This window comes from Chroicocephalus ridibundus, chromosome 1 (assembly GCF_963924245.1).
Source record: "Chroicocephalus ridibundus chromosome 1, bChrRid1.1, whole genome shotgun sequence".
Lineage (NCBI taxonomy): Eukaryota > Metazoa > Chordata > Aves > Charadriiformes > Laridae > Chroicocephalus > Chroicocephalus ridibundus.
Genome location: NC_086284.1, coordinates 104,577,943 through 104,602,292, shown reverse-complemented (window position 1 = coordinate 104,602,292; position 24,350 = coordinate 104,577,943). Strand labels below are relative to the sequence as shown.

General features: G+C 39.2%; 1 protein-coding gene across 3 annotated transcripts in view; it reads right to left on the bottom strand.

Annotated features, from left to right (window-relative positions):
- Nucleotides 1-2,740: 2,740 nt before the first annotated feature.
- Nucleotides 2,741-24,350, bottom strand: part of SCAF4 (SR-related CTD associated factor 4) — a 46,001-nt gene continuing 24,391 nt past the window's right edge. For all 3 annotated transcript variants that reach the window (XM_063346756.1, XM_063346760.1, XM_063346767.1), the window contains 9 exons: nucleotides 24,053-24,243; nucleotides 22,072-22,172; nucleotides 20,908-21,021; nucleotides 20,051-20,207; nucleotides 18,356-18,510; nucleotides 12,673-12,835; nucleotides 12,460-12,540; nucleotides 12,169-12,357; nucleotides 2,741-4,280 (listed from right to left, as the gene is read on the bottom strand). In XM_063346756.1, the coding sequence (XP_063202826.1) occupies nucleotides 3,436-4,280; nucleotides 12,169-12,357; nucleotides 12,460-12,540; nucleotides 12,673-12,835; nucleotides 18,356-18,510; nucleotides 20,051-20,207; nucleotides 20,908-21,021; nucleotides 22,072-22,172; nucleotides 24,053-24,243 (1,996 nt within the window). In that variant the 3' untranslated portion in view covers nucleotides 2,741-3,435. The remainder of the gene's footprint in view (nucleotides 4,281-12,168; nucleotides 12,358-12,459; nucleotides 12,541-12,672; nucleotides 12,836-18,355; nucleotides 18,511-20,050; nucleotides 20,208-20,907; nucleotides 21,022-22,071; nucleotides 22,173-24,052; nucleotides 24,244-24,350) is intronic.

Below are 24,350 nucleotides of genomic sequence, written 5' to 3'. Positions count from 1 at the left end.
ACCTGAGCTCATCAGTATGGTGGGTTTTTTTTACTTGTGTTGTCATGTGTTTTCCTGTGACAGATTCCCATGTTCTGTGGTAACAATCCAACCCCTTGGTATGTTACTGCCAGGGGTTTTGTGTACCTAAGGACAACTGCTGCTTTGCAGATGTACCTTCTTGCTGTAAGACATCGTGGTGTGTGACACTTGCATGTGAATGCAAAGTGTGTGTGTGGTGGGGAAGCCTGAAGCACATAGAATGGTCTGGCTCCAGCATGTGTCCTTGCGCCTCATCTGGACCTCTGGCTGTGTGGGTTGGGTGGTTGTGGGCTGGTGTGCAGTGGAAGTCTGGGTGCCCTGGTAAAGACGCTGCCTTTCTTCAAGCTATGCAGGAGTGTCTAGTACAGAATAGATCTTTCCTTAAAAATGACATAGCCAGAAGTTACATATTTAATTTCATGAAGCTGTTCAGCAGTGTAATCACTGTGTACTAGTGCCAGCTTTCACTGTTTTCTTGTATGTACCTCTTAAACACAAATTTCCAAGTCTTTTAATAGAGAAATTAATTTTAATGAAGACTTGTATCAACATTCCTTTATCTTGTACATAAGAGAGATCCGTGGAAGTAGTTGGTTGTAGTTCCAGACACCCCGATTGCAGTGTAGCATGTTACAGATGGAATGGCTTTTGGTAGTATAGCAAGAACACTGTAAAAAACACTCCAAACTTAACATTGCAGGTGGCAAGCAATTGTGTGTACAGTCTCTACCCACCTGTACCTCTTCCAGTGGATTAATCTAGGCTCTGATTTAGCTGCTGCAGCAGAGTTCAGATAGCGACTGCACCTTTCAGCTCCCTCCTTGAGCATGGGGGGACACTGAACACACACAAATACCACCATCACCTCTTTGCTTTTCAGAAGTTCAGAGGACAGTTAGGCTGTCTGCCCTTTCCGTAAGGGGGGAAAACCAGCAAGTACTTGGTAGGTGGAGCTGTAGTGGAATGAGCGCTCCCAGCTGTTCTTGGTGCTCTGAAAGCCTGGCGTATGAAGATCTTGACTTTCAAACCTGTTCTCTCTCGATGGGTTAATGGTTTGATAGCATACTAGCCTCTAAGTCAACGCTGTATTGAAGGATGTGTAATACTTGGTTTATGTACAAACAAATCACTGTATCGGGCAGGCACAGGCTCCGTAACCAAGGTATTAATTGCTCTTGTCACTGTAGTCTCTTTATCAGCAGTGGATGCCTACACTGAGCTAATTAATCTTTCAGTAAGAATTTCTGGTTTATTTGAAAGCCAGAAACTTTGGTAGTTGTTAGAAGGGTAGGATACGGTTACACAGGTGATGCTGTAAAGATGATGCATCCCCAGTATGTTTATTATACAATTACTGCTTTGGAAGGATGTAAGAAACTGTTCTGCAAAGGATGTCCGAGGTTTTCCTAGGCTTGGATTTCAATTTCCTAGAAAGGGAAATGGAGAGAACGTGAGGTGGCATTTGTGTGAACAGATAAGCCTTCTGTCTCTTTCATTCTTGTCTTCAAATCCTTTAATAAAGTGTATTCATTAAAAAAAATCCTACCTCCTTACAGAATTATGGCATTCTTTTTACTAAGACAAGTCTTAAACATAAGACGTAAATCTCTGGCTTTGTATGAAAAAAGTTAGTTCCACTGGCCCAGCATGAAACAAACATTAAGGACACAAGTTTTAACACATGGAAGCTGAGTTCACTACAAGTATGTAAACAGATTTTTTTTTTCTCTCTTTATTCTGCTATTGCAAGAACATAAAAATATATGTCCTCTCCCCCAGTCCGTAACTCCACATTTGCTTTCCCTCCCCCGAATAAAACCCCTCTGCTGCAGAGCAGCTACGAAAAAGTACTGATGTAAGAAAGCAGCTGCCCTTCACTTAGGCGGGGAAAAAACCTCCAACTTTAAAAGTAGAACACACCTCTATCAAGGAAAAAAAAAAAATTAAATACGCACAGGATTCATACAATTTTCCTGCTATGCTTCAGAGTTTAACAAGCTTCAACTGAAGGCCTGGCGCTACCTGAGCCCGGTGGCCTGTGCGCGGCCGATGGGTGAGCAAGCCCCTTTTGGGGCAGAGGGGGCCAGGGATCCAGCTGCTCAGCCCAGCCCAGCCCAGCCCGGCGTCTCTCAAGAGCCTTTTGCACCCAAAAGGGCCAACCACAAAGATCCTGTATTCGCCCTCTTAAAATTACTGAAGCGATGCGGAGAGAACTTACACAAATAGGAGAAAACTTGCGCCCTCTGTCCATCAGGCCGATGGGGACATCGTTGGGGGGGTGGGGTGGGGTGGAAAATTTAAACCTACCTCTTGCGGGATTACAGGAGGTAGACATCGGTAACACAGACAAACGGCAGCAGCCCCGACTTGGGTGAATGAAGAGGCAGCATTTCAAAATCCTCGCGCGCCCTCCCGCCTCCCTTCCTTTTCCCAGCCCCCTTTAAAAAAAATAGGTTAGCATTTTATATCGTGTTTTGGTGTCTTTGATTTCTCTTTCACCCCACTTTCCAAAAAAAAAAAAAAAAAAAAAGCATCAATGAATAACAAGTACAAAAGCTGCTGAACTGGTGCACTTCCGAGCCCACCACACACAGTCATAACATTACAAGCAGAGCAGACCAAGTATGTCTGAAGGTGTCCACTTTTTTTTTTTAAAAAAAAGGCGAATTAGGGCAACATTTACCACAGAACCGGTTGCGGGGGGGGGGGGGGGGGGGGGGGGAGAAAACAAAAAGAAAAAAAAAAAAGAACTGATTGCATTGCAAACACTAAACAGTTAACTCTTCAATTAACATTTTAAAACCTCTAACTTTTACCTAGTATGGTCAAGTAATCATTAAAATGCAGCAATCTAAAAATCAAGATGACTATTACAAATAAAAATTTGCTTCTGTGAATAGCTACACAAACAGATGTCTTTCTTTTAACAAATATAAACAGAACAGTCTAATTTAGACTCCAATACAGCATTAACAGTTCAAACTTTAAGATGTTGAACACTCCTTTTTCCACTTCAGTGCAGTGTAGGAAGAATAGCACACGTTAAAGTTTGTTACGAAAATAGAGTTTATTAAAAACACATCCCTATTGTTTTGAGGAGCTTTCACCGTAACCTTTTCTTAAATTAAAAAAAAAATAGAAAGCACTTCTACTTCTGATTTGTAAACTTTTTAAAGTCAAAACTTTAAAAAAGTTACAGCAAAAATGGGTAATATTTTAATCATATCTTCAGTATCTCCTGTTATGTTGTGGCTATTTTAAATAGAAGGGAAGCAATCAAATTGCTTACAATTCCCCACCGACTACTGAGGGGCTGTGATATAAGCAGAAGCAAATATAATACAGCAGACTGTACAACTCTAAAGCTCTACACTCCGACAAATGTCACTGGCGTCTCCCGGCAACTTCCAGTCTCTAGCGAGGAGCCTCCGCCACTGAGCCCATCTCCTTTTCCGCCTGTTCCACAGATGAGGTAGCCTCGGATGGTAACTCTTCCACAGGTTTCACACCTGTCGGTTCAGACTCTCCGGCGGGAAGGTCTGAAACAATGTCTGCGTCCTCCATTTTGCCGCTGTGCGATTCATGGTTTTTGTCGCCATCTGCCCTGTCTGTCAGCTCCGCTTTTTCCTTGCCTCGGTTTTCTTCCTTGTCCCTACGAGACTCCCTGTCTCGCGAATCTCTCTCTCGGTCTCGATGGCCACTGGACCGCCTGTTTCTGTCCTCCAAGTCTCTGTGTCGGTCACGCTCGGGGCTTCTTCGTCCCCAGTCTCGCCTGTCACGATTACTGAGTCGTTCGTGATCTCTGTCATCGTTGCGGTTACCGTAGCGCTCGCGATCATTTTCTACCCGATTTCCGAAAGATCTCCTTCCGTACCTTTCCTGGTCTCTGTTAGGCGTGAACGTCTGCCTGTCGTTCCTGTTAAACTGCCTCCCATCTCTGTTATCCTCAGGTCCGCCCGGCCCCCCGCTTCCCGGCATCCCCCCCGGTCTCACAAAGTGACCCGGCGGTGGGAAGGGGGTTTTCATTCCGTGGGGGGGAGGCATCCCAAAGCCCCCCGGTCCCGGCGGGGGCCCTCTGTGCATCATGTGGGGAGGCATGTGTCGCGGTGGCATCAGGGGAAAGCGCTGCAGGGGAGGGGGCGGCATTCCCGGCGGTCGCTGGAGCGGTATCAAACCAGGCCGGGCACCCAAGAGGCCGGTGGATGGAGTCTGCAAACCAACAACGGGGGCTGGCGGCGGGGGCGCAACTCCTTGAGTGCCTGAAACAAACAAACACACACGTACAGAGTAAAATCAGAGGCTGGCAGGAGGGGAAAAAAAAAAGAGCAAAGCATTTTCATAATTTGAAAAACATATGCCAAAATAATCTCGTGAAGGGAGTAACACCAAAATCGTGAGGGCAGGGGTGGGGGGTGCAGAGAGCAGCCCGCAAAGCTTCCCGTGCTGGTTTAGACTCTGAAGAGAGCACCGTCTTTAAACAGGAGTTTGTGATGTGCTAAGAGTAATTAATATTCAAATAGCAGTAACTAATCACTTATCCTAAAGGCTTCCTTTTTGTGCAGAAGCCGTTGCCATTTTGCAGGTCAGAGCTCTTCCTGATCAGTGCCCTGCTGACGAAACACCTTCCTCACAGGTTATGCTTTCCAGGCTTCCTAATTAAAGACACCTCCCCTCCTTTAATTAGCTTTAAAACCTTTCTGCTGTATTACAAACATCTGCGAAACGGTATCTGGCTAAAAGCCTTAAGGTTCGAACAGGTCACCACCGAGATTTTCAAGGTGCAGAAGAGGTGTCAGATGCAGTGAGCTGCGACGGGAGAGCTACGGTCAGAAGAGGGCTGGGGTAGGAGCAGGAAATCACAGAGGGTTCAATTTACCATTCCAGAGAAAAGGGATACGTCAAAGTTTAATTTTAGTACAGTAAACCTTGCCATGTAAGCTAAAAGGGAATGCAAGAGGTGATTTCTGGACTATTTTTTTTAAAACACAATTTTCCATCCTTTATAGCACGTAGCCAACACCAACTATTTCCCATTTGAAGTCCTGGACTCTTGTTGTTAGCGTGGTCTTTGTAAGAGGAAAAAAAAATGGGACTCTCAAAACATACCGTTCGAGAAAGCTCAGCCCAAAGCTTGTTGACATCAACACCATAAGCCAAAACGAAGGATTACCGAGCTCCCGATGAGGACTTCACAGCAATAAGCCCGTGCCCCCTTATCTCACGTGCCTCCTTTTGTTTGAGCTAGTAACGCCATTGTCCCCTGTTCTCTGTAGCCTTTCTGCGGGATCTGTCTGCTCTTTCTGCTCATTGGCAGTTATCTACTTGAAAATAAGCTCCGTATCTGAGAAAGCAGGTGTTGTTTTGGAAACTCCCAAACTGAAATTTAAAGGCATCAAGAGTTGCCAGCAGAACAAGCACGAATCTCTCCTAATCCATCTTGCGCTCCTTTATACGTTTGTTGAGACTATAAATAATGTTTTATTTCCACATATATTAATAAAAAATTAAGGTTAAGAACGCATGTTACATAAAATTTTGTTACTCCTGCTCTGGGTAAAACTAGAAGTGAAATAGCTATGTAAATTAATACTAGAATTAAATACCCGGCAGTGTCATCAGTGAAAACTGCACTTTGATTTCAGCTTAACGACCACGGTGGAGCAGACATCCCAAATAACCTTCCACTCAGCTATCGGACTTTCCCTCTTCCTCCATCTGCTTTATTTAGCATTTCTATCCCAAACGTGCCTGAGCCTTCCGAAGAACACACATGTTGCCCTTTCATCACACCACTTCTTTTGCTCAAGAACATCTCTAACAGAGACCCTTCATATCTGAGTGCTCTTTATGTTCATATTAGAAGGAAATTATAGTTTGCCCATCGGGAGAACTCGGGTAACAAAGACGTGAATATTCTTCTGGTCCATGGTATCGCCTTACCTTCCCCTCCAAGCAGTCACTTTTAAGACACGGCCTGATAGGTCACACTCTTTGAAAGAAATGTTCCAGCAGCAATAGCATATTTTTTCTGGTTTGGTTCCCCCCCCCCCCCAACTTTTTAACTTGAAAATGCACCGCGCTCCCCCTCCTCCTCTTCATAACCAGGGCTGTAAATCATCTAGTTTAAACTCCTCCCGTGCCTCAGTACTACACATCTGACGAGGCAGACATAAGGCTAATGATGTCTTCCAAGAACGTTACTCTGATGAATTCTGAGGTCTGGGGATATTTTTGTTGATAAGTCAAGTCTTCCACAGAAGATTAAAAATAAGGCAGAAAAGAATAACTGAGCTGAAGGGGCTAAGCACATGCTTCTGCTCTATGGTAGCAGAGTAGATGTGGGTTACAACAGCATGAACATGAGGCAAGTGTGAAAAGTTCCTTTAAATTTAACAAGTACAGGTAATCTAATTTCTCAACCTTACTACTACACAAAATACAGCACAGAGGCAGCGTAACGGTATCTGAAACTTATTTTGTTCTGGACTGCATCTGCAGGGCAGCTGAACGTTTTTTAATCAGCTCACTCAAAATTTGAGGCTGAAGCACACTGTAGAAACAACTATTAGGGTTTCCTCGCTGTGCTGATAAACCAGAAGATTAAAGAAACTAAAAATTTCTTCTGAAAAAGCTGTCCAGAAACACATCCAAGTTCACTGAAAATGCTCAGTAAAATTAGCCACGTGCAACGTCCAGGAAAATTTAAAGCCCTTTGTTGTCTTATATAGGGAAAGACAGTATGTAAAATTTAAATAGTTTGTCAAACACGAAGCACCAGAGCTCCTAGGGAAGCAGTAGTGATTTAATGACCATCTCATACCTGTGCAGACGAGTGATGGAATTGATCTGCCCCAGCCTGTATTTTACTCATTTGTTCATAACTGTGAACCTTTTTGTAGCAGCTAACCTTGTCTGCTTGCTTACGGGTATGAAATACAACCATCCCTTTCACCAGCTGCATCACTTGGCTAAGACATGGCTTTTATTACAAGACATGGCTTTTAATACTGGAGACAGAATCCTCAGACCTCACACCTAAACATGTTATTCTGTTCAAATGCGTAAAAATATAGATCGCTTTCACAACTTGTCTTTATTTGCAACTTTTACCAGTGACGCATAGTGAAAGGTCCTCAGAACTTGCGAAGAGTCTTTACTATGAAGAACGCAGAGGCGAGTGCACTAGGAAAACCCATCGCCAACCATGAGCGTTGATCCAGAGGTGCAACAACAATCACAGTGTCAAAAGTTTCATAATTTCACTTTACTCGTTCAGACATAGGCCAAAATGCTATAGCTGCCCTGAAGAAGTGTCTTCTATCCAGAGAGGTCACAGGATTCATCCTTACTCTTTCCATAAATTAGGTAAAAAGCTAGATTTCTGTGGCACTGTAATTCCATTTCTGATTATCTTCTCTTCTGGCTGGACAAAGCCCATGTTCCCTTGTGGTAGTTACCAGTGTTACAAATGCTAACTTAACTGAGAAGCACAGAATCTGATTTTAGTTTTTAACTTAACTCTGCTCGATAAGTGATTTGAGTGTCTCTTATGATCCGTTAAATTACTTCTCAGCTGTGCTGTTACAAGAAAGCAAGCGGAGGAACGGTGTTTTCTGTATCGAACAGAGCGATTCTGCTTCAAATACACCTCCTTTGCAAATCCGATGGAATATGAGAACAAGAACTCAAAAGCTTACTATTCCAGCAGAATGGGCTGAAGGTTTACACTTTGAGTGTGTTGTTGATGTTCTGCAACATTTAGCATGTCACATTAATTCTCCTATCATTCTCCAGTGGGGAATGTTGCATCTTAACACTAGAACATTAAATACTACCAAGAAATTCTTCAAAGAGGGACAATATTGTAAGTCTTGTGCCTTTTTCTGGAATTTGATAAAGAATCCTTTAGACCAGGCCAAGACTGTAAAGAAAGAAGCCTAAACTTAAGTGCCTAAATATCGATTCACAACTTAAATAACTTGCCATAAATACCAGCATTTTTCAGGCTAGTAAATGCCCATCACAGAAGCCGGTGGGAGCTTGCTCCTATTTGTGTAAGATGCTTAAACAAGGATGTAAGAGTCAAACTATGTTATGTGTACAGTGTTGGTTACTGGTACTAAGACTTCTAAAATTCCTGCTTTATAAAACATAAACACTTGACTGATCCAGGTTAGGGGAATCATCAAGGCAAAACTGAACTCCAGGAACGATGCTTAAGAGTTCATGTTCCCTTACCTCTGAATTCTTCTTTGGTAGTATTAAGAAAGCAACAGTCATATATGTAATTAGCAAGTATGCAGTGTTTGTTACGCTTTTAAAATGGGCTATCAAAAGAAGTTTGGAAATGTATTAGGTTTATCACCGTTCATATCCTGTGCTAATAAAAAGCTCGTCCTTCCTGTGAAGGAAGTATCCACGGTATAATATAGTAATACTCCGATGAGCACAGAAAATATTGTAGTCTGTCTTTTATAATTTAATGAAGATTGCAGAAAGACCATGTAGTTACTTAAGAACAAACCAGCAAGGGAGAAAAGAATAGTAATTCAGCATGCATTAACAGGAAGCGAATACCAAGCTCAAGGAGAACTACAGTATAATTAATCTTTGGTAATACGCAATTATCATTGTAGGAATTTTGGTAAAAAGAGCACTAGACCAGAACCTACAAACTGCAATATGGTGTATTTAATCAAGATAATAGATCACAGAATCTGAATATTTGAAACACAGCATCTGCAACAGCAGTTTATTACTGGTCCAAATTACAGCATTTGCTGAACACTAAGAACAAGTTGGCAAATCAAAAATGATTTAAAAGCCTGTCACTTTCTGCAATATGCACATGTAAAAAGTGTCTAAAAATCTGCTTTGCAGATCATTTAAAAAATTACATATGAGCACACACTCACAAAACCAGTTACAGTCTGGATAATCTTGTTCAAATTAAGAACAAGAAGCCATAACAGCAGTGAATATAATCAAGGATACAACTAAATCAGAACAACCTGAGGGTGGTTTTTAGAAATAAGCACAAAAAAAATTCAGACAACATGTCCATGAGGGATCACTCCTCTGAAGCACAAACACGTCTTTGTTGGAAGTGATGAAAGAATTACATTTTAGGAACGAATGAAATTAGTGGAGATGAAACAGAACGTAACTTACATTACTAAGAAAGCATATGAAATCTTACAATAATCAATTTAGAATTACCATATAAAACCTGAACAGATAGATAGATAGATAAACTTCATTTTGAAGTTACAAAAATTAGAAAAGAGCTCCTGTGTTTGTACAGATTACATAAGGCGTTCTCAAGCAAGGTTACGTTTAGATCTCTAAGACAGTCTCTTCAGGGCAATCTTCATTCCTTGAATTCAGCCTGCTGAAGTAAATTCTTCTATCCTGCCCAAATATCCGAAGAACACTTCTTCATTCTTCACGTTACACTACTCAAGCCCCTTCATCCCTATTTCCCCAAGCAGAGTCCTCATGACATACTTCATGATGCTGTCAAACAAATCTTTCTTCCACCTTCTTATCTCAGCTTGGAGAGCCACATCATGGGAATGTTTAACGAGCAGTTTGAGGACTTCGTGAGAAACCAGTCGCACGATCAGTCATCTATTCAAATTGCTAAACCATACGCTTGTGAACATGAGGTCCTTTAGTCTGAAGCATTTGATTTCCCCTGTCTGCACTTTCCCATAGCTAACTGAGGGCGATGCTGAACTTACTCATTTACTTTGTCCAGCTCATTTGCCTCTGGCCTGTACAAGACTGCAGGTCAGATAGCAAGGCTACATGTAAATTGTCAAGCCCGCAAGTACCTCTGGGCTCCGGGACCGGGATGCATATGTAGATTGCACCTCATGTCCACACACATGGGGAAACCCTGGCACGCTCCATTTTCCCTGCTTTGATTTCCCTAGGAGTGAAACCTGACACACGGAATGAAAAGGAAGGAATGACGATGCAGCCTGGCCAGCTCTTGAACTCAGAGGATGGGGAGGGCAAGACTTCAAGGGACACTCCTTTGCTACCTAGATCAGCACAAGTGGTAGAAAACATCACCTCTTTCCATGTTTTTCTTCCAGCCTAAGGAGAGGCCAGATCTGGACTCTCACATGCAGAGCTCAGCTCAATTGATAAGTGCATCAAAGTGGTTTGACAGCTTCATTTGTGTTAACTTACTGAAAAGTTTTAAAAGCAAAGACAACTGATAATAATCTTTTCTCTTTAATCATGTGAAACAATATCATGGGTTTCTTCAAGTTGTCTTCTATCTTTTATCAGATTGTGAACAGTCCCCTTTAACTCCGAAATGTCAGGATGGAAGGATTTTACGTAACTCCTTGATTATAAATACCTTCTTCTTGAAATAAGACACTCATCAACATAAATATTACTTAAGTAAACACAAAGATCTTAAGCTATTATTACTTCAGGACTACTCTGTAAGCTCACACATGCAATCTTATAAAAAGAAAAAAACCTGTCCTATCCCCTTGCTGATGAGACTGAACGTTGACAGAAGTCACTCTGACCTCAACTATTCAGTAAACAAGTTAATAAAAACAAAGGCAAGTTCTTCTTCTTCAGATTTATCAAATTCAGCTTCCTTGAAGTTGTAAGAATAAAAAAAGCTGCCGTCCAAGTAACTAATATGGGTATATAATCCACTTCACTCCAAAATTAATTTTGTAAAACCTTTTTCTTATGTGTATAGTGATACAGCAAACTTCAGAATAACTTAATACATTCCAAAGGCTTGGAAGAAAAAGTTCAAGTTTTGCTGTACAAAACGTAGTACCATGAAATTAAAAAATCTGGTAATACAGTATTACAATTACAAAAAGTATAACTTCATCACTAACATGTGAATGTCTTAAATGTATAATCCGATAATCCTTATGACTACAAAATTCTCTTAATCCATGGTGTCACCACAGAATTTTTTTTGAGCTTTTCTCTGTTTGCTGAGTGTGCAAGATACTCTAGGATAATTAGCTGCTAGTTTTACATATCTGCTTTGACAGATTTTAAGAAGCAGACTGATTTTCAGAGAAACAGCTCCTCATTTTTTGAAAAATGCTTTTTAAAAGTGTTTTATTTTGAATTTCCAACATGAGGGATCCAAAAATCACTAGTCGTGACTGGAAAATTTAGCCATCAATACCAATAGAGCAGTAAGCTCTCGGAGACAAATCTTTGGGGTTTTTTTTCAGTGTAGACTGTAAAGTTCTGGGCAGAAACACACTAAAACAAAATTATCTTTTTCATTCACTCGTTAGGCTCTTATTTAGAGGTCTGAAACCCCATAAATGTAATAATCTCGTTAAAATTTGTAGGAAACAAGTCTCTGGAGTATATTCTGGACACTGACCCATAAAAGGCCATCATAAAATAAATATTTATCAGACCTCTGTAACATTAAACAGTATACACTCTCTTTAAAAATCTGATCAAGTTCATATCATATTGTGAAAAGTCATTTATGTAAGATATCCAAAGCCAGCTTGGTTTTGCTAGTCAAAACACCACTTTGTAATATTTAAATAAGTTAGCATATTGTTTAAAAGGTTTCAAATCCTGTAATATTGCAGGGTTGAATAAAAGCTTTTGTTTTTCATTTTATTAAAATAATTGATTAATAATTAATTATTAATAATTGATTTTATTAAAATAATTTATTCCATACATAAAAAGGATACCATATTTGCACAGATAAAAAACCATACTGTTTCTTTGTAAGTTACTTTTTTACATGTAATAGTTAAGTCTAAAACATAGTTCTTATGTCATACAGATGCTGGAAGTTAATTTTCCATATGGTATAAACATCATTTTGTTAAAAGTAGACAGCCTTTTGCTCTGTCCTGAATTTGTAACTTAAACGCTACAACTTTTTTGTTTCTTTAGAAAACGGATTTTCAACAATAATAAAAAAATTACTGCTCCTTCTGCGTAAAACCAAGCCTCTAAAAATGATTTAAAAGCCAACAGAAGAGCAGAAATTTCAACAAGTTTAGAAAAGTCTGCTTTACTTTCCCATGAATTGTATGCCAGAAGCAAAATCAAAATCATATTTTAAATTCAGGGAACAATAAACTTGAAGAATATATACAAAAATTAACTTACCAAGAAGTGGAATAGTTTGGGTGACAGGAGCAGGTACATTAGTAGGTGCTACAGGAGGTGGAACAGTCCCATATATTTTGGAACTATCGGTAGTTTCAGCACTCCCTCTGGATCCAGAAACCACTGTTGGGATGGGATTTCCTACGGATGAATCTTTCGTAGTGTCTTCATTCACGCCAGTTGCTGTAGCTAAGAAACAATGCATTGGCGTATTAAAAAAAAAAAGGTCAGCTTTTCTGCTGGCACGATACCTTCCTTCTACTGCTGCTTGTCCAAGATTTAAACACTTACAGTTTGGGATGTTTACTGCCGGAGTGTGAGGAACAGATACCGGAGGAGTTATAGGTGGTGGTGGCCCAGGAGGAAGGAAGCCTGTAAAGAAATATATATTAACACTGAGCATCACTTCACCGAAAAATACTTGTGCAGTTTATACGGCAGATACTTTTATTTGCTATATGGTTAAAAAAAGGACTGAATATTCCTAAAAATATATAAATATACCTGGGGGTAAATGCATTGGGTTGAAACCAGGTCGTAAAAACGGAGGTGGCGGCGGCGGCGGCACTCCAGGAGCAAATCCAGGAGGTGGGATTCCTAAAGGTGCTGTGAAAGCAGGTGGTTGGAGTGCACCAACCACAGGAGGACCTGAGGGATGTGGTGGAACCTAAGAAAAAAGGAAGGAGAAAAATGTGTTACCTCAAAACTGAATGGTTTATTTGTTTTTCAGATGTGGACTGCTGTCTTCTGTGCTTTGTCCATCAAAACAAGAAAATTCAAGCTACCTTAAATTACTCTGCAACAAAGTGACTTACATTAACTAATCTAATTAGCAATCAAAGAACTCCTACAACTTAAAATATCAGCATGGGTTTTGTTTGCCTTTGTTCTTAAAGAAAAACTTATTCTCTGTGGTAAATTGATACCAATGCATGCTGGTAACTCATCTAAATATACCCTTTACACAGTAGCTGGAATTAAATTTTTCCATCTAGCACAATACACGATAATGCACACAACTTCGGAGCAATTAAAAACCTTTTCTTTTTTCTTTTTCACTACCTGAGTTTTTATATTATATTAGAGTGACTATTGTTTCCTTATTCATTTTTTTTTTAAGTTCTGATTTAGATCAAGCTCTGAACGAAAACTGATTTAAATTAAGTTGATCCTCAGACTCATATTTATGAGCTTACTATAAAAACTACATTAAATGTGTGGGAATCAAAAGGAAGAAAGTTAAATCAAAATACGCTCTGCATTTGAAGTTAATTTATTAAAGCAAAGGAGAGCTGTGTACTCAAGTGATCATAACTGACTCCCCTCCATGACCATTAAAATTTCAGAACTACTACACCGAGAAAATTCATAACTGATTTTTTATTTCTAAAGAAGGAAAAGGCTTTACTAGTTTATTCTCAGAATTGAAAGAAGTGGCATTAAACCAAAGTAAGCAAAATGTTACCCTTAAACCTTGAGAAGATGCTAAAGCTGCCAAGCACCTGATACCACTTCAGACTTCTGTTCTAAGTTCTCTACCAGTGGCTAGGTTAGTGAGCTGAGGCACATTAACACTTGGACTATTAGAATTTTAAAATCAATTATTTACAGTAGGCTTTAATTCATTAGGCTTTAGTGTAGACCATCACTTTTTATTTTTAAATTGGTTATTTATTTGTTTATAATAACCTGCTGATTAGGCCCTGGCCTGAAGTTAAGCTAACTAAGCAGCATGTGATAAACTACGGGATGTGGCCCGAGAAATTGCCAGACAGACGTGTCAGACAACAATGTGAGAAGCTGACAAAAGTTACAGATGGCACCACAAGTGATGGCTGGATTCTGCAGTTGGTAAGGGGGTGTTATGTGAGCAACAGCCAAACTTCTGAGAGAAGCAGAAAAGCGCACCGGGGACTTTCTGGGGACTAGGACCTTGCAAGGCCAACAGTGCAGAGGTACGCGTATCTAGGAGTGCCACATAAGGCCAAGACTACTGAGATGAACGTTAACTTTGAGTAATCCTAGAGGTTTTTCTACTAATCACAGTTAAAGCTTTAGAAAAAGTGCTCCAAACCCACAGTAACCTAAAAGTCTCAGTAGGTCTTTGTTTTACAGGGTACTCCTTCAAAGAACAACAGCTTACAAGATTAGCCAGACATGGCAGCAGATCTGTTGATTACAGGAATGTTCTGTGAAGCAAGCGTTCACTTACAGAGTGTGCACGTAGCAGAAGGAATTGAGGAGGGGTAATCAAGAAGGCAAAAAGTTAAAAAAAAAAAAAGAAAGAGGGGAAACTTGCTAAATGCTGTCAGCCCTTAAGTAGTTAAAAGCTGAGAAAACTGTGAATGAAGCATGTGTACACAATGGTTTGAGAAGGTATAATGAATAGTAAAACATTATGATGAACCAGAATAGAACATCAATGGAAGATGATTTAGATAAGTATTACAATATATTCATACCTAATTATCCAAGCTTAACTGCTGTACTTAATTTTTTTCTAAGAAGTTAACCCTCTAATACATAATCGTAAGTAACACGTTAAAACCTTTCTTTTCAGCAGAAAGAAAAAAGGAAGATGGTAAAAATCAGTGCACAAATGTCACAACATGGAATTTAAAATACAACTTCAGGTCTAAAGTTTCTCTCTTTGTTAAAGAGATGGAACCAATGGCTAACACACACTGACAGATAACAAACACGGAGGACTGGTGAACAGTTTCAGAATAATAGCTAACAAATTGGATAAAACAAAGTAACAAACATGCTACTGGGGAGAACCTTCAATTAGTGAGGAGACAAATACTAGGAAAACGTGGTATTTTGCTAGCAACATTTGAAACTAGATTAACTAACCTCTCAATAACTAATGCAGACCAGCAGGTGCATACCAATGAACATGTCTTGGGGTCTGGCCTGCGTCCAGGTATAGCTATTTCTTACTGCACACCTCTCAGATGGAGACTTGAAGGAGAATCATTTGCCCTGTGAACTAAAGGAGCACAGTCTACCTACAGTGCTCCAAGACAAATAAATACATATTTAAGCACACCTGAGTCTCCAGCAGGAAGACTGCAATGGAGGAGTCTGCCAGTTTCAAGAGGAAGGGCACAGGATGGATACTGGACCAATGCAAAACTCCCACACCTAGTTATAGGGAGGAGGAGCACATGGCATTGAGAAATCCATCAGGAAATTTGGGAGGTATACATTCAACTTGGACTCTGGTTTCTGGCTGAAAACCCATAAAATAAAGAAAAGGGACTTTGCGGTTGGATTGGGAAACTTACAGAAAGGGTGGCCACAGCAAACCCCCTGGACTTCAATGTATAACCCCTGGCAAAGCCAGAGCCATGGCTCGCTGTAAAAGAACAGCAGTTTTGGTAGGGTAGCGCCCAGCTTTGCCAGGAGAATGGAACACCAATTGCCCAAAACCTCATCAATGAATGCACAATGCAAGTGATATCACAAGTGCTATTAACTGAAACTGACTCTCAGTAATCAAGAAATAGACTTAAGCTGATCTTGGACACTGCAATATGACTTAAAAATAAACAGACCTACCCCCAGAGCAGACCACTGAGGTGGATTACTCAGACCTGCAGGGGCGGGACCAGATTCAGCAACAGCTCACAGATCTGAATCTACAGGCAAGAAAAGGGCTCACTCCAGCAGCACAACACAACAGAAATATTCCACCTATCTTGCCAACAACCCAGGACCTTGTGGCTGAGAACACATTGTGTGTGCTATTGAGGCTGAAGAACCAGACTTACCTATGGGTGGGGTGGGGAAAGGACCTTACTTGTAAGGCCAACAGTGAATAAGTAATGATATCCAGGAAGGACCATACAAGGACAATATTACTTAGGTAATTGTATCATAAATAGCAAATCTGGGCAGGGATGCAGCAAAACCGGGACCAACATGGAAAAAAATAATTAGGGGAGAGTTGTTAACTTGGGAGGAGATTGGAGTGGAGGAAGGGAGGAGAAAGCACCACGAAGAGGAAGGTCAAGAAGCGAGAGGAGAGAGAGTAAGTTATGGGAATCATGCAGTCAAAGCTCTTTGGGATTATCTGTCAGGCATCCCTATGCTTGATCCCTGCAGCCTGAATCAGGACAATGCACAAAGCCTGTTCTGGCATACCACGCACATCAAACCTGCTTCTCCAGTCAGAGGGACCAGGGTGGGCAGGGTGTTTTCCATGGCTAATGGGGGGAGAAGCCCCGGGACAGATCGAGCAACCAGGTATCACTGTACTGATGCCCATTCCAGGCTGGACAGCATCAGCAGCTACCCAGGACTCATAACAACCTCCCCACCTCTTACAGTCCTGAACACTGAAGCCAAATACAAATGAAAACAGTTCTGCTTGTATCAGAGGACAAAAATACATCATCTAATTAAAATACAATGGTACTTTACAAAGGTATTTAAACAAAAGAAGTAGAACATAATGAGCTTTTTTCTTTAGGTGTTAGGTCACATCTGCATATTACAGAACATGTTACTTTTACTACTAACACCAGTCACATCATCACAGCTAAACTTAATTTGTAAGTTTTAAGAACTGTTTACAAATCATTAAACTATTTTAATTTTATGGCCAGAAAAGACAACTGAATTGGTCAAGCATAAAAAAGTTCATAGCGAAACCAAAGGTGAAGACTAAATACAGTTCTCTGTTCCTGCCCTAAATTTGTGAAGGCACGAGTTTCTTTGCAGTGGTAAAAAAACTGAAGCCAATGAGGCTTCAGCTGATGAGACAAGCAATCAGCACACTCAATATATTCTGAAACTGGTTGGTTTTTTCTTTACACTTTCCTTTTCAGCATGGATTTAAGGAAAATAAACAGAATCACTACTATTTAATACAGTTAATGGCTACTAAAACTCTGAAATTAGAAATTTGACTTACGTGTTCATTTACTAATAATACCTTACAGCATTTCATAAATTCTGCGTCAAAACAACACAAAATTCAACAAACTATGTTCTCAAATCACATAATTGGCTAAATTATATATGATTTGAGTTTTTGATCTTTTCTGCGCATCTGCGATATTGCAGTTCATAAATCACATTTTCTCAAGATGTAAAATAGTTCTATGAACACTTCCTCCCATTTGGGAGACAGTAGATTACTATTTTAACAGTGACAAGATAAAAACCGTTACAATAAAAGTAGTAATGCATCTGTCAATGAGTAAAGCTAAAAGAAATACAGATGATAAAACCAGAGAGAGTAATTATTATTACATGCTACTTAAACTAATGGTAAAATGTCGGAGTGTTCTTTTAGTGAAAGAACATACAACATCAGCTTTGACTAAAGAACCATTGTAACAACAAAGGAAGAGTATGAAAACTTTTACATTAAATTCCCAAAGGCTGTTCAAAGAGAGTATACACAATATGAACAAACATGAAAGCAATGTGCATGTTTTAGAAGGTCTATAGCTTATTTAAGCCAACAGTGAGGAAAATCAGGAAAACAGGAAAAAAAAAAGCATAGTCATAGTAACACTGAGAGGATGCAATTCAGCCCATTAATAAAAAAAATCTACTGCAATAATTTATCCAGGACTGAGAGAACAGGTATTAGACATACAGTCCTACAATACTTTAAATGAAGATCTGTCTGACACGTACACTCTGTCTGCATTAGCATTAGAGCAACAATGAGGTTTTGGAGCAAATCCTCCATCATTCCCATAACCACGTGCTGACTCAGTTCCCAGGGCTGTTCTGGTACATGCAAACTACATCCCTTTTCAGGGAAATCAAACCAGATGCTCTGCTGGGCACAAAACATGCTCCAAACCCAAATGGATTTGGTTTTTTTGTTGTTTTTTGTTTTTTCAAGTCTTCCATTGCCACTGTGACTTAGCAGAAAAGTCTTTTATGAGACTGCATTGCTCTTTTAAATGAAGGAGCTCAAATAATGTTTTTCAGGTGCATAGGTGATTTATGGCACAAGAAAGTTATCTTCATAAATTGGCAGCATAGCCAGTCTGCCAACATTTTTTCAACCAGGCATAACAACATGACAAACACACACACGCAAAATCATCTAGTTACCATTCATTGTATTTCCTCCCTAACTTATGTGTTGCTATACTGAGTTATTATTTAAAGTAAGTTTTTGTTTAGATATCCAGAACAAATGAGAAGCAACTCTCACCTGTGGAGGAGGTACTGTTATTGGTGCAGGCATGGGAACGGGAATTGGAACAGGTAAAGCTTTAGGTATAGGTGACACTGGTTCATTATGCGCAGCCTCTGCACCTCCATTTTGAGCTACTTCATTTTCAGACTTCTTGGGAATCCCCTTCCACTCTATACAAAAAAAACCCCAAACATACACATATCAGCTCAGTAGAAGCAGACAAGTAGTCAAGCACTGCCATGTACAACTACCATGCTTTCTGTTGTTTACAAAAATGATGTAATTGAGAATATTCCGAGAAGACGAACCACAGAGCTAAGAAGCATTTAAACAGATTTCTGACAATAAAAACTCCAAATTACTTTAAACACAGTACAGCAAATAACTGAAACATAGCAAGTGAATTTATTCCTTTCATTAGTCATTTAACAATTCTTTGCACTGACAGCGTTTATACATGCCCAGGACTCTGAAACACATTATCTGTAACAAAAACAGTAAGGCTGTTTTGGGACAAGCTTTCAACAGATTCATTCCATTGCTCTCGAGCAAGAAGGCAGCAGCTTTTTCACTAATTTCAGAAGTCATTTCTGAAAATACAACATTTTTGAGTCTTGAACAAGGAAAAGGAGAATGCAACAATAAAGAATTGCAGCAAAATAAAAGAAACATCAAATATAGCTTTAAACTTATTTCACAGAAGAAATATGGCTCCTATTGTTTGTCAGAACTTCCAGGGAAAAGACAGCTAAGCAGAAAAAAGGGATCAGCAACGAGGCATTATGGGAAAGAGAAAAGCATTGAGAAGACTTGAACACACTGAGTTTATCATTCATTTTGCATACATACTCAACTTCCTGTGTATTTATCATGAAAAGATGCTACTATTTAGAATAACCACCACCTAATTAGGGCAAACTGGACAGAACGACAAAACCCTGAAATAATGTTTCAGTAGCTAGACAGCACACCACACAACAGTCAAAACCAACTATAGAGTACCAAGTCAAAGAACTTACGGAAATTTCACTTTTTAAGTGCTGCATTCATTTACTATTACTTTTAAAATCACAACAGCCAGCACACTAGCAAATCCACATTGATTTGAGACCTGTAATTGATTTGAAGCTGATGACTATAACAGGTGTCATTTTCTTAACACAACCATAGAAGCCTGATATTCGCACTGCTTACATACAAGACAACAACAATTCTATTAGGTCCCTATAAATACAAGACTTGCCAAAGGAACTGAAAAAGTCAAAAGCGTGAAAACTATAGGCACTGTTTTTAGAAATCATAAAGTTGCCATCAACTCAGTTGCTACACAAGTAAACCAAAAGCAGGCTCCTTTGCTCGCGGTACCTCGCACAAACTGGGGATGCCGAAGGAACAGGACCAACAAGTACAACAGACTTGCATCCTGCATTACTGTCAAGGGCAAACACCAGTGCAGCTGATGGGTCACCTGGTATCAACATTTGTTTTTAGCCCAGCCTCTCCTAACACAGCTGCACAACTCCTGATGAGGGACTGTCATTAACTGCTTACAGACTCTCTCCAATCTACGGGGCACACCTGCTGCACTTCTTAGCCATTTCACGGATTTTATACGCACCTCAGAGTCATGAAAGTCAGCCACACCAACTTCAGTACACCAGCACAAACAACAATTATTTAAACGCATTTAAAGATGTAGAAATACTTTACCTGGACTAAGAGTTTCGTTGTCCAACATTCCTCCTTCACAGAAACTTTCAAGATCTTCAGGTTTTACTTTGTCCCATGGTATGTAAGTAACACCTAATTCTACATCCCAATACTGCTTGTAATCTGGCTTTATTCCTTTATTCAAAGCCCATGCAATCTTGGGAGGGAAAAATTACATATAGTCAGTAAAATGTTTCCATTTTAATAGATTTAATATTTAGTTCTCATAAAACAGCATTACCGTTTGAGGCTAAAAAGTAAAAAGAATGCTCTAATTGAAACAGCAGGAGAAATGGGTTAGTTACAAAACTCTGAAATAAGCGGGTTTTTTTAAAGCAGACTTAGTTCTTATTTCTTGGCTCGACTCTTGCACATAATTTGTAAAAATGTAGAAGGGCAATTTCTTCAAATGTTCCCCAGTCACTAAGATCAAGGACAGCATCACCCTCTAATACAATGTTCTATAAAAGGAAGAACTTAACTAATGAATGTGTTCTTCCTTATTTATTAGTACTCTTTGTAGGATTACCATATATAATTAAACTCAGTTATAAGACAAATAACCAGCAACAAGAAAAACACAGTTACAGTCCACTGTAATGACTAAGAGGACACCATTTTTGTTGGTTAAATAGACAATTATTGACATTCTTTCAAGGAAACTGATACAAGTTCCACTAGGCACATTACAGAGCAAGAATATTTATCAAGGAAAAAATGGTCCATTCACAGAAGTGTACAGAACACCATATCCAAAATACATAAAAGTTTAAATTACCCAAAAGTCTAGAACGGATGAAAAAGGATTACAAAAATTACAGTAACTTTAGAACTGCTTGACTTTTTCAAAGAAGTACCTTTATAGATTTCTGATTGACTTTGAAGTTTCCTCGGCTCAGTTTTTGCAGGGCACGGTAAGCATCTTGTCTGTGAACCATAACAATATAGGCACATCCTCTAGGCGGTATCATCTGTTTGTATTTTAAGGAGGGAAAAAAAAAAAAAAAAAGGTTTTGGTAGCACATTAACAAAGTAAGGAACAACATACAAGTGTTCAATTACAGTAAGCTGGAACATCAGCAGGTGTTTCAAAAAGGACTACGGAAGTATGAAAGAGAATGATAGTTAAAAGATAACCAGTATCTTCTGGAAATACTGGAAAACACAGGAAATAAATTAAAAGCAACTTCTGATGTGGAAAGTTTTGAACTCTATTCTGTGTGATAATACGGATGACTGTTGTATATTTAATCCTTTAAAAATTGTTAAACAGTAGCATTCATGTAAATGCTGCAGTCTGGCAATTAGTTACTTTGTTGGAAGAAACAAGAGGCTAATACACCACTTCATTCCTCAAGCTGCCAGCTGCACCTCCACATTCAGTTTTATCTGCAGTTTTGTAATAATTTTTATTACTTCTAATGCATTTGAGAAAAAACGTTTATGTTGTTTTACAAAACTTGGGAATAGGAAGAAAATTACAGTCACTTCTTTTTGTTTGTTTAAATGAAATTTTGTAACTACCAGAACAGCTATCATTTATCTATAAAAACATCCTTAAATACAGCAAAGCATAACAACATGCTTATGACTAAAATGACAGAAGAGAAAGGAGCAAAAGCAACAAGAACGCCAGCTGAGAGTCCATATTCTATAATCAAACAAAACGGAGCAGACAAGGAACTCAGCAGCATAGTATGCAATTCTGTACCCATCTCCTCAATAGCCCTTTCTCATTCAATTCTCTTCAGAGAAAGCATGATTTTTATGAAAATGGAATAATCTTCTGTATTACTCCCAAGAGCATTTTTAAATTGCAAGAAACTAAAGCAACTGCCTTGTTTTTCTACAAAGCGGCCAAATGAATTGAGTTTACATGGTAGGAAACACAAATATATAGGAAATGAGAGCTCTTGACTCCTTGGAATGTGTCAAAAATAAAGCTCCCTTAAAACAGTCTGAAAAGACCTTTTGTAACCAAGTCATATCAAAGTAGCTTACGCTGCACCGTTTATACTTACATTTATTGATTCAATTGGGCCAAACTCCTCCAAAAGACTTCCGACATCCTGTTGAGTTGTCCTTTTGTCAAGTTGTCCTACCCAAAGCGTAGTACTACAAACTACAATCAAAGAGTTAACACAGATTCTAAGAGCCCATGGAAATACACATTTCACAAGCCAGAATGTCAAAATAATTATTTTAAAATAGTTATTCAAATGAAAAAGCCGGTTAATATTAAAACACATATTTTAATCTTTATGAGTGTTTGACAGAAACCTCTTTTTCTTGCCTGCCTGGAGCTGCGCTGACAGTCAACCATAGCAACTACACCAGAATCACTGTTAGAATGCACTCACTAAGAAGCTCTCTAGTTAACTAACACTGAAGTGGCCTGCAACTTCTGATGATCATGAGCTCGCTCTGCAAATCATCATAAAAAGGAAAAACAGGCTTTCCTGCTAATAATGCTCCATGAAACATCCCAACACATACAATCGATATTTCACAACAAGGTAACTCACTTTGCTTAGTGTGAAACCCAAGCTAGGGGCCACCATCGCAAGTCATGGATGGTATTTACTGGCAAGATGACAATTAGATTGTTTATGGTGATACATCCACTACGAGCAAGGTTCTCCTCCAGAATGTGGTGACAATTCGCTACAATGAGCAACCAAACTTTTAACCTCTTTAGTGACCTACTCAATGCCATTTCTTTCTATGGTTAAGTGAAAAATTATTGACACACGCTCTTTCTTTCAGGAAAGAGTGCGCAACATGCTTATCTCACTTCATGTTTGAAGGTAATAGAACAGCAGATGAGCTCAAAGTATTTCTTTTGCTGAAGACTACTACAGCAACATTTAATACTCATCTATGTTTTCCTCACTAAGTGACATAAAACTGCAAACCTAAAAAGCATTATGTGACAGAATCTGGGACAGTTGTTGGCAAAAGCATCTTATACCACCGCCAGTAAGCTTTTAATGAACAGCTACTAAGTCTTTGCAGGCCTTTTAAAGTAATGGTATTTTCATTCACAAGGTTTTGGCTAGTTAGAACTCTTTAGTTTTTGTCCCTCTTACGTAAAAAAAGGAATGTTCTCATTTTACTTGATGACTCCAGAGGTGATTCTGCACTTCCCAGGAATATTCAGAAGACAACTACTACATTTTGTCCATAAACACAGGCAAAGCCAGGATTATTTCATAAATCCAAGCATTACCCTGTGTGTTCCCCAGGTCAAAGCTCTCCTTCAGGTTTGACACACGCACAACATTGAATCATTAGAAAAATCATTATGACATGCTTAACTTCTTGTTGCTCAATCTGCTTTACCTTACATGTCTCGAAGAAAGGAAAGGAAAAACATGGTGTTTCAGCTTTTTCTTTCCACATTTTACAGCCAAAATATTTCTGACTTGGAGATATTAAAAAAATGCCCAATTGTCTACTATGAGTAAAGAAAGTACAGAGATGTGTGGTGAATTTAATTCTTAAGAGCTTTACAACAGTTCAGAAATTAAATCAGTGTAGTTTATTTTTGTTCTGTTTGGACAAGTCTTGGAACCCAGATCAAATAGCATTAAACCCAAGAAAACGGAACAAAAAAATTTTAAAAACTAACACACATGAGATTAAGAGTTGTCTTCTGGGATATTCTGAGCAGGTATCATATACTGAAGGTAAGTGGACTTGTCAACATTAAATTTTAAAAACAAAGTCTAATAGATACAAGAAGTGCATTTCTTTGACATTTACAGTTTTTCTGAAATACCTGTTTGCCTTCTTAATATTCCATTTTACATAGTCTTAGTATCTATTGCAGTATCTTCAACTTATCAGAACTCTAAAATTCACTAAAGAAAATGGCATAGACATACTGGGCATAGACAAAAAAATTCCATATATGAACCAGGAAGATGTTGAGCATCTGAAAAATGGTATTGTAAGAATTTGCAGAGTTACATCAAGAGTAAAGAGAAAGAATAAACTTACCACTAACGGTTTCTGACTTGATCTGAGGAAGACCTTTTGACCTGCGTTCCCTCTCCCTCTCACGTTCACGTCTTTCTTGTGACCGAGACTTAGGAGAGTGTCGGCGTCTGTCCCTGGACCGAGATCGAGATCGACGATGACGTGATCTTCGAGATCGGGAGCCTGATCTTGAACGTCTCCTTTTAGGTGACCTAGTTTAAATCAACAACCATTTATGTTCAGTCTTTCTGACTCAGACATTGACAGATAGATAACTATTTCAGCTACCTATTTAAATAATCAGGCAAGAGTTCAGTCA